Below are 12,066 nucleotides of genomic sequence, written 5' to 3'. Positions count from 1 at the left end.
ATATGTAGCTTTGCTTACAGACCCTCAACTGAGACCATCTGGTCAACTTCAGCTCACCTACAATGAGTCAATTTAAGTCAGTTACTCACAATTTATTATTTCTGTCGTAAACACTCACATAACTTACCGTGATGTTAGTAATTCTGCGATCCACAGTTCAAGTAGTCAATGTTACCAGCAATCACCAAAAAATATTTACCCTTCTAATTATCTTAATTTGTTAGAGAAATCAAATAAGGTCCTTCTCAAAAACCTTCTCTCAGTTGTGACGTATTCTTGTGTGTTAGGTACGTTTAGATTATCGCATGTACTTTGAAACAAATTTGGCAGTTGACACGATCTTATTAGTGAAATGTGGACTATTTATGAAATTAGAATATTTTATTGCAATTTGGATTAAAAAAAAACAAAAAGTATTCAATCCTTACTTATAAAAAAATATTTTTTAAATTTAGTTTTGACGTTTCGATTTCCACACCGGAAATAGTTTTAAAAAAAATTAATAAGGAGTTATTTTAAACTATAGTTGTTTATTAATTGGCGGTTTGTTTAGCCAATTGACAGGTGACTTTCTTGGCCTCGATCTTGTAGGGAAATAGCCATTCTTTGACTGACTTCTTGTTTTAGTATTGAACAAAGCCTGCTACATATTCTGTTGATGGTTTGTTAAAAATTTTTCTTCATTGAGTAAGATAAGGGTAGCTTCTTCGATTTTTCTCTTTTTATTGTCTGTTTCTTTCATGGCTATTATTGAATCTTTCCATTGTACTATGTGCTCATTGTCCCAGGAATGTTTGCTTATCTGGGATCTGTCAGTCTCTGTTTTTGATGTATGCTTCATGCTCGTTTATCCTGATACTTAGTGGTCTTGCTGTTTGTCCGACATAAAAATTGTTGCAGTCACAAAGTATTTTATAGATGCAGTTCTTTGATCTCTCCTGTGTGTTGTTTGGTTTGGCTTTGGACAGAATAGATCTCAGTGTATTGGTTGTTTTGAATGTTGTTGTTATATTGTATTTATTTTCTATACTTTTTAAATTTTCTGAGTAGCCCTTTACATATGGTATTGTTGTAAGCTTCAAATCCGTTCTTGTGAGCATTTCATGATTGTTTTGTGTTTGCCTTTGTTAGAAGGTTTTTTTTATTCCTGAAATGAATTTTCATTAGAGCAAGTATTTTGGGTTCTATCATGTTGAAGCATTTTTCGATTCCGTTTGTGTGTGAAGTTTTAATTCACGTATTTTAAATTCCATCCTGTATAAGAAAAAAATATACTCCTTTCAAATATCCGAAAAAAAAATTTTATAAACAGTTTTAATTACATTGAATAACACTCTTAAGACTGCGTCTAGCAAGTAAGCATAATAAGTGTCAGTTTACTAATTACCAATCACTCGCTAACTGAAAATCATCAGATTCCGGACGAGGAATTTTGTTTACAGTCGGAATACAAACTTCGAGGAAATCTATGTAGAAATCAAGAAGGGCAAATAACCAGTGATACAAAAGAAATAAAATCAGTCTGGAAAACCTATTTCCACACTCGCCTACGAACGCAAGAAAATTAAGAGCGTATGGGCATGCATTAGATTGAGGGAGACACAGAAAATATAGAACCCCCGACGATGGAACAGGTAAAACAAGCAATACGAGCACAGACGAATAACAAAGCTCCAGGTATTAGCAACGTCCCCTCTAAGCTATATAAATTAGGTGGCGAACACCTAGTAAGACAAATGCATATGCTCATGAACAAGATTTGGAATGATGAAAAGATCCCTAGCGACTGTAAAACCGGGGTTATATGCCCAATCTATAAAAAGGGGATAAGCTGAAATGCAAAAATTATCGCGGCATAACCTTCATATGCACAGCGTACAAAGTTTTTACTTATATACAAAACAAACAACTAACTGAAAATATTGTCGGGGAATATCAAACCGGTTTCCGACAAGGAAGATCTAGAACTGATCAGCTATTCACAGTGAAACAAATTCTAAACAAATCGTGGGAATACGACATTGAAGCAACATATTCATAGATTTCTAACAGGCCTACGACTCAATTAATAGACAAAAGTTATATCAAATATTGTATAGCTTTAACATCCCCCAAAAGTACATCCGACTAGTAAAAGCAACAATGGACTCGTCAATAGCAACTATCAGAGTACAAAATGAGCTCACTGAGAACTTTTCAAAGAACTTTCAGTCAAAGGATTAAAACAAGGATACGGGCTGGAACCAACACTATTGAACCTGAGCAAATATATTCACAATTAAAAACAGAGGCAGAAGAGACCGGACTAGAAATAAATATGCAAAAGACAAAAAAAACTAACATAGGCAAGAGCTAGAGGAAACAGACGCACAGTTAAATTAGAGGACGATATTGAAACTGTAGAAAGCTTCACATATCTTAGAGTTACATTAAACACGGATAGAACATAAGAACCAGAAATTCAAAGAAGAATAGTAAAGGGAAACAAAGCTTACTTTTCACTCGCCCATGTGTTCCGCTCCAAAAACACACAATGGAGATCGAAAATCGGGGTCTACAAGACTATTATCAGACCAATAGTATGTTATGGATGCGAGACATGGGTGATGACAGAAGACACAAAACGAAAGCTGACTTCGAACGAAAAGTTCTCAGAAAGATCTTTGGACCTATTAACGAAAACGGAGTATGGAGATCCAGGTATAACCGTGTACTCTACCAACTGTTAAAATGGGCACCGGTTTGAGAATTCGTTAAACTACAGAGACTTCGATGAGCTGATCATGTAGCAAGAATGGAGACCGAAAGATTGCCAAAAAGAGTCCTAGATAGTAAAATGCAGGGCACATGACCAAAAGGAAGCCCACGGAAAAGGTGTTAAGATGAAGTGGCAATGGACGCGTAAAATTAGCTAGACGTGAGTGAGAGAGAGAGAGAGAGAGAGAGAGAGAGAGAGAATGACATTTTAAATATAGTAATCATTCAGTGTACTTATAGTCAGAATCCAGAAATCTAGGCAGTAAATTCTTGGAAGTAATAGTGACGGTTCATCGCTATTGTAGGTCTTCCAATGGCGTACGAAAAATGTCATAAGAAGGTACGACAAAGCTACTTGTATTAAATAAATATGTACCTATTTATAATTATGTTATTATTTTTTTTTTCTTGGTAATCGGGCTAAGTGCCCATCCAGCCAGCAGCAAATGTGTAATAACGTTCACTTAAATTAACCTATTCTAACTAAACTAAATACAGTACAATTCTGGAAATTAAAAGAATATGTTAATTTTAATATGATTATTATTGACATTTGAGATATTATATTTATATTAATATAATATACATGGTGTTTGGCAACGAATGGCTATAACTTAATCTTAGATTCATGAGATTAAAATAGGCCGATTTAAACTAACTTACTTTAGTACGAAAGTTGATAATAACCAAAATAAAGGGTGTCAAAGTTAAACTTTTATTTTTGAATATTTCGTGACAGGCATGGGATAACAACACGAAATTTGGTAAGCTGGAGTTTTTGGACCGAGAAATCTAAATTCGCCACTAAAAATGATGAAGGACGCCACATACGTCTTTCAGTGCTCGTTTAATACGTTCAATTTTTTTTATCTTCCACTCGACATACTTTTAGAATCAAAACTTTTATTCTCTTAATATTTTAACTTAGAAAAGATATACTACATCGCCGTACAACCTAATACTTTCTATTATTGTTATATAAATTTGAGTTAATTACAATAAATGATAATTTTAGGTTAGAAGGTAATAGTTATACCTCCCTAAAACCGCGATAGTCGGCTACTCAGGGATTCAGTTGTTTTGCTATCGAAGTAAACAGTGGTGGGATGACGATGAGTAGAATACTATTTTGCTGACGTCACGTTGCCTAGCAACCGTCGATTCTATTCGTCGTTGCTATGCAACGTGACGTCAACAAAATAGTATTCTACTCATCGTGGCCCCACCGCAGGACATGACTCACACATCGATTAGGTTATCTAAGCAGTGAACACGTATTTTAGTGTTATGAGTAATATAGAAAGTGAAAGCAGTAAAAGTAAATGACGTCCAAATTTTTCGATGGGAGAAAAAACTATTATATTCAATTGTGGGCTCCGTGAAAGGAATAAAAGTATGTTGGTCAATGATGTAGTTACCCTGTGTAGTGATTTGACTTAAGTGTCGACGAGAAGTGTATACAGAATTGTAAACAATTTTAAACAAAGTGAAGGCAAATTGGATGATGGACCTGTTGAAACCAGAGGTAGAAAACGCATCCAGCTTGAAGATCATACCAAATATGCTATTCTGTCGTTGTTATGGACAATCCGTCATACCACAGTCGACGATCACCGACGACTGAAAGGTGAAAAAGTGAAATAATCAACTGGCTCTTTCAAAAAAATATACCATTCGATGACAACATGTTGAAAGTACAATTATTAAACCTCACGAGGATACATATACCCGTTTTCAAGAAATATGCAGTCGATGAAATGGCTCGTGCAGACAACATAATTGTACATCGCCTCCCTCTTTATCATTGTGAGCTGAACAAACACTCACTAGACACAAGAGTGGACATTTCGGTTGAACCATTAATTATCAATGTAAATAATAGTGATCGCGATAGCTCTTCATCAGCCGACGAGTCGTCTTCATACGATGATTAATATTTTGACTTCCTGTGGAGGTCGAACCATTTTATCAAGATTACTTTCGTATGTAAGTAAGTTTATTTTGTTAACCTAGTTTTCAAACTAAAATACGTTTTGCACCAATATACTTTGCTCTTAAAAAAATGAATACTTCTTATATATTAGGTATATTCGTTTCGATTTATTTTATTTAATTATAATATATATGTGTGAGTGTTTATATGTTCATTAAAGTAAAAGTTCACTTCATGTAATTTGCAAGTTCAGAATTGGATTTTCCTAATTATGTAAATTAGTATATTTAAAATATAAGTAATTCCAATGAAAAGAAACCTTTCATTGGAATAACAGCAGGGTAAATCTCTCTACCTGCCTTTTTGATAATTAATTTTTGTAACAAACAAAAATGTCATTAAAAAAAGTTATAGTTTGTCATTAAATGTCATAGAAAGTTTCTTTGTCTCGTATGTTTTCTACAAAATTATGGAATTTGAAAGTAGTTTTTTGAGAAGTGTTTTTTTGTGATAAGAAGTATTCACTTCAAAAGTTAAATATAAGTCTCATATCATATTATATTAAGATTAATTTTTAAAATTCACTGCAACAGTGTGAACGATACGCTACTGAATGCTAAGCTAGGAACCCAATGAGCAATTTATCTCTCTCTATGTTATGACAACGCTGATCTACTATTCCGTTCTACCGGTCCTAGAATACGATGTTGTCATGTATGACTTTTACAAAGAATATTATCGTACTTTAGATGTTTTCTATATATAAGTATTGTATATAAATATAATATTGTACATAAATATTGATGTTATTAAATACATTTTATTAGATACCTTAACAAATACAAAACGATCATTAATATGATAATTTTGCTGCATGTCAATGATTAAATTATAAATTTCTAGAATATCTATCATCACAAACTGGCAACGATGTTGTCGCTTTATCGTATTCATAGTTCGCAGAATTTACTGCCTACAAATTTGAATCTCAACTATATACTATACTTATCATCATCATCCTCATCCAGCCTCGATTTATCAAGTCCACTGCTGGACATAAGCCGACCTTAAACTCCTCCATTCTTTACGATTTTGTGCTGAACGTTGCCAATTTTTGGTGATACGCCTGATGTCGTCAGCCCAACGTGTAGGTGGTCTTCATCTACTACGTTTGTCTGCTCTTGGCCTATAATTTTGTTCCTCCATCGTGAGTCGTGCATTCCCGCTACATGGCCTGCCTAATTCCATTTCAGTTCCGCTATGCGTTCCACAACAGCCATACTCGTCCTTCTTCGCAGATCTTCGTTTCTTATTTGGTCCCGCAACGTCACTCCTAGCATCGAACATTTCATTCGTCCCTGTGCCACTCTCAATTTCGAAGCCGTAGTCTTGGTTAGAGCCATAGTTTCCGCCGCATAGGTCATGACCGGGACCGAGAGTTATACTATACTATAACTAATTGATGGATTCGACCGTTACTTGATGGACATTCATTTTATGTAACAATAAAACACTGAAAACTTGGTTTCAAAACTTCCACAAAATTTATTTTAAACTCTTATCACTACAGCTGTTTCGGCTGTTTGCCTTTCTCAAGTGATCTATTTTTGGCATGCGTTTACACTTTATAGTCTCTAATGAAATGAGTTGAGAAGGGGAGAACTGTTTGTCTCAAGTTGGTCATTCAGAATTATATCTGTGTTTTTTAATATGTTGATTTCCATAGATTCGAACAAAGATAGCTTAAGGCCTTTATTTTGAATGTGAAGAATTTTAAATTCGTCATTAAAAGAATGATTATGATCTAGAAGGTGAAGTGCGTATGTAGAATCTGTTTTTCTATTATTGAAAGCCCTTTTATGTTCTGCTATTCGTTTATTAAAATTTCTACCAGTTTGACCGATGTAAGTTTTTATACTATAACTCTCTATATAATATAATCTCTCTCTTATGGCACTACACCCCACGTCATGACCTGGCCTGGTTTTATATATTTTGAACCTTACTTCCCTATGGATTATTTAACATTTTCTGTACGCTCCATTTTTTTATGAGACCATTTCTCCCTTCCTCATCGGCCCTGACTCTACCTTCCACTGGGGTTGGTTACCCAATCTCTGGTAAGGTTGCTCAGGTTTGCCGGGGTTCACCCGTGTGATTAGGCCACACTTCTTGAAGGTGAGGATAGAAATTGAGTACGAGTGGCTAGAGATGTTATCAGGAAGTAACACCTTGTACTGCGCATCACTACTCCTTTGAACCCTCTCCCCTTTTGATATACTATACAATATATTAATTACTAATTAAGATTACTAAATAAACTAAAAATTAAATACTAAATAAGCTTACACATAATTTAATAAATTTTATTTAATTAAATTTCTGGTGATTTTTGCCTTTGCACATTGGTGTAAATTGCATAATAATACCTATTATTTACCGTATAACGTCACTCAATGAAAATATTTTTATTCAATATCTGATACTTTACTTTCAGAGTCGTCACTAGTCAAATTATCAATGCGAATAATTAGAGGTCGTACCTCATCCCCAACTTGCTCACTTTGAAAGGTCTGAACGATTAGATCTTCCTTGTGTCTAATACAATTTTGCCATTGTTCTGCCATTATCTGTTCTAGCGATTCTTTCCATAATCTAAGAACGTTAGCATCACCTTATATACTTATATGACTATCCAACATTATTATACCGTGACGCTTGCCTCAGCATTTTACTGTAGAGAAAAAGTAAGACAACGCCAGTCTAGAAGCTTTGCATCAAAAGACATGAGAAGAACTATATTGTTTATATTTTTAAGTACATTGTAAATCTACAGAAATTAAATAAAGCTTACCTCATCTCTTCAATTTGACGCTCATACGCCTTTACCGTAAGTTCAAGACCGCTGACCTTTTCTTCTGTGGCAGATAATTCACTTGACAAACCTGTCGAAAACTGTCTATATTCAGAGCTCTGTTGCTTGTAAGATATACATTCGTTTTGGAGGCAATCTATATCTTCTTTTAATCTAAAATAACACAAAATATAAATAACACTATATGTTACATATAATATTAGGGCAAGTATAGAATGTTTCTTTATGAAAATATGTCTTTCATAGAATCTACTATGAAATTTATGACGAAAATCGTTAAAAGCATAATATTGATGAGTACTTTACAAATAGTCATTTACGAATACCTGGTATATCAAAATACTAGATACAATCAGTCATGAAATATAAGATGATATACCAAACCATTGAATGTATAATACCAGATAAAGAGCCATCGAAAAAATCCATAATTATAATTAGCTGTGAAATTAATTATAAGTAGGGAGGTTATAATTAAGTGAAAGTGCTATTCAACAAAGTACAACGCCAAAATAATCGGATTTTACTTCCATACAGGTTTAACTGTAAATTTCGATTGTGAGTATTCACTTCCAAAACGCATATTCATTTACATAACAGTGTGAATCAGTTTCTGATTAAATACTGTGCAAATTCTATAGTTTTTAGATACAGACAGCAGCGATTTAATAATTTTTGAGTGGACAGTGATCTATGTATGACCTATGACATTCGACTAAGAACGCCTCTCGAGCATATCTCGGAAATGGATCGTTATATACAGGTACAGGATCAAAATTATTAAAATTAACCTCGAGAAAAACCTACAAATTATTTACAGAATTGTAGTTCCACCGCTAGATGGCGTAATTTAATAACAAAAACAAGAAGAGCAACGTTTTACAAAATTGCGTAAATTATAGGGCACTGGAAATACAATCATCGTATTCTTCGCAAACATCTACATGTACTTTATTTCCCAAGTTTTAATCTGTCTTTTTAAATAAAATGTATGAGTGATTGGCCTTGATATATAAAAATGCTATAATTTCGGTTCTACTTAGCCGATCTTTGCACACTTGGTCTTGTTAAAATTATCTCTTTTCCAGTAATTTTGAAGAAATCCTATAAATAAAGGGCACGTAGATGGTGTTATTTTTTTGTTTTTTAGATGTCTAGCGTTTTCTTTGAAAAATATCTGCAGTTTTAACTACTGATTACAAAATAAAAACCAATTATCAATAAAATTTAATATTTATTTGTTTTAGGTCCAGGGGATACATCTGAGATGAGGATTGTAATTTCGATATAGTAAAGTATGTTGATGATGAGGCAATTCAATTTGGACCGTCTGTATTGCATGCCAGGATACGACTATTTGAAAGTATTCTGCATTTGGCGTAGAAATTGTCAGTGAAAAAGTATAGAGCAAGAAAAACAGACGCTGAAAAAAAATTAAAATAAAAAGGAAACAAGAAATCCAGGCAAGGTTCCGTACAAAAACTTGATTGCTTCTGAACATGTCAAAGGCGAATTTCTCTAACAGAAAAATGACGGAAACACAAGCCGGAGATTTTTCGAGAATCCCAAAATTGCATCAGAAATTACCGGTATTAGTTATGAATTGATATACAGGAACACTTTCAGATCCAGGTCAATATCAGATATTAATCTCATGTGCCATGCAGTGATTACTAATATGCAAGTGTTATATTGTATTATAAGGTTGTATTTGTGTGTATAAAATAGTATGCAATCAATTTTTGGTATATTTTTTTGAAAAAGAATTTGATCAGTGGAGCCGTGTTCAAGGCACCCAGTAATAATTTGCATGCCATGTGACACCCGACACGGGCAACGTGTTCTATATTTTTTCTACGTAATAAAATAAAAAAGTAACATAAGATGTTTATATATATATATATATATATATATATATATATATATATATATATATATATATTGTTATGATGTATTGTTTGTTTGAATGATGAGCAATGAGTATTTTTAATAATATAATATATAGGGTTTTTATCGCGGTTCTCAAAGAATTAGTTTGTAAGTACTTTTTTAAATTATCTTTATTAGATCTACTATGAAACACAAATATATATCTAACCTAGCCAATGTAAATTTAAAATAAACTATCTTTAAATTGATATTCTTATAAAACTAAATTAAATTCTATAGACAATGTAAAATTTAAACAAACTATCTTCAAAATTGAAATTGTTATGACACTAACTAAATTATATTAACAAAATTTTGTAACTTTCTTTCACTGAATGCCTAAATGAACTGTTTTCCACTATATAGATTCTAATCACCACTGAATGTCTTCGTACTTCGGTTATCCTTGTTTTTGTGAAATTACTTTTTCCAATTATCAGCTTCTACCAATTTAAGATATATTTTTCTTCACCAGCATTTATAAACCACCAAGCAAACCAGCAAACAGCATTTATATTTATTCTTCTTTTCAATATACCAATATCCAATTATTATAAGTTGATTTACACTAATCTCCAATCATAATATAATTTTAATTTCTTCCAATATCCAACCAATATTCTTCTAACATACTTTTTTAATCTTCAATAATTATTTGTGTATAATTATAAATGTGCATTAAAAATATATGCACAATTTTTAATCTTCATTTAACTCACTATATTAAACAATTGGACTATTTGTAACTGATTCACTGACTCCAACTAACTTTCATATTTCTTACTAAACTGCCTGACTGACTTACTAAAACTGCCTTCACTAACTAAATGAGTCTATCTTCTACTGACTTTCATAATAAACTGCCCATCTTGAATCCAAATCACGGGTATTTATATCTTTTCAATCTTCCAGAACCATCTGGTAAGAAGTCATGTTCGATTTAGTTCTATTTCTTTTATATGGATGTTCTCGAAAAAAATATATGTTGGATCCACAGACATCACCATTATTTCCAGAATGTTCGACCGTCAACAATGGTCAAATTCTGCATTCTGGAGAATTCGTTAATGTTCTATTGATAATTTTGTTGACATTTAGGCTTTTCAGATCAGAATAAACATTTAAATCATTAAATATAAATATATAAATTAAACATTTTAAACTAACATTATTATTATAACCCCACTTTATATTCCTAAAATTCTTAATTTCTGTCAGTCACTTACTGTATAGTTGGTTGCCTATGCACATGGCTCACTTAAATATATTTACAACATTAAAATACAACTTTTTACAATTATTATATGCTAATTTCTTAAAAATGCCCTCACATAAATATATTTTTATAAAATTCTCTAGTATATAACTTATTTAAAATAATCAAATACTTTTTTATATCTAATATTATGTAGTATATAACTTATAAATTATTTTCTATAAACCCCAATCGTATCAATATATATATATATATATATATATATATATATATATATATATATATATATATATATATATATATATATATATATATATATTGTATCTTGCAAAATGGAACGATGATAAGTGTGTCACTATAGCATCTAATATAGAACCCCTTAAAGAACCTAGTAGATGAGACCACCAACATATTTAACTATTGGTAACACATTGATAATTAAAACATAAAAAATCTACATATCGTGGAAGTTTCTAAAACCTGGAGTTAAACACAATCCCGGTTCCGCAGGACATTGAGGACAAAAATACAATGAAACTTTTCGCATTTGTTTTGTCTGCCAGCAGTATTTAAATCGACGTCGCATTGTGTTACCTTTTGCGTCTTTGGAACAATGATCCGGTTGCCTACGAATTTTTTGTAGTACAGGTCCTATCAATTTAGATATAAAAGATAATCTGAAATCATATAGATTCATCTTCGTTGGTGCATCTTTATTATGTATAATGTACGCGTTTATTAACATTACCTGAACATGTGTAATCCAAGTTTTTTGTACCAAGGAAGAGTTTTAGGTTTGCAGCTGTAGTAACGGCTGTAACAGCTGATCAGTATTATCTATACCACTTTTATACTTCTTGTGCTCCTTTATTACTAGTAGTTTCATAGATATTCACAATAACTTTCTTCAATCGCCAATTGTCTGTTTATTATCGTAGCGTGAGAGTCTATACGTTTTGAGCGTAAAGTGCCATTGGAGTAAGTTTTCAGTTCTAGAAGTTTTCTTGACAATTCGAGACTTATAAAAATTGTCCATATACAAATAGTGGCCCACATTGGTTTGATCTTCTAACAGCTTTAAAACAACTTTTTGTACATTAAAACACCCAATCGGGCTATGTGTCTAAGGACCAGCATCCTCCTGTAGAGTCTTACGTTGCCATGTTATCAATTCCACTTGTAACTTTAACATAATAACATATAAGATCCAATTATGTAACCTAAATTTAATCTATACCAAAGTTTAAAATGTACTGCTTTATACATTTTACATTGGATATATCTAGAATGACCCGGATAAATCAAGAAGTTATCAATCTCCTTTGCCTTTTATCCAGATAATTTGGATAATACACA

The 12,066-nt window shown here is 32.3% G+C and overlaps 1 protein-coding gene across 1 annotated transcript in view; it reads right to left on the bottom strand.

The window, feature by feature from the left end:
* Positions 1-12,066, bottom strand: part of sti (citron rho-interacting kinase sticky) — a 97,483-nt gene that overhangs the window by 29,369 nt on the left and 56,048 nt on the right. Inside the window, 1 exon segment of the mRNA XM_072532016.1 lies at positions 7,545-7,718. Within this exon segment, the coding sequence (XP_072388117.1) occupies positions 7,545-7,718 (174 nt within the window).

The sequence above is a fragment of the Diabrotica undecimpunctata genome, chromosome 5 (assembly GCF_040954645.1).
Source record: "Diabrotica undecimpunctata isolate CICGRU chromosome 5, icDiaUnde3, whole genome shotgun sequence".
In the NCBI taxonomy this organism is placed as follows: domain Eukaryota; kingdom Metazoa; phylum Arthropoda; class Insecta; order Coleoptera; family Chrysomelidae; genus Diabrotica; species Diabrotica undecimpunctata.
This window is presented reverse-complemented; position numbering and strand designations above follow the sequence as displayed.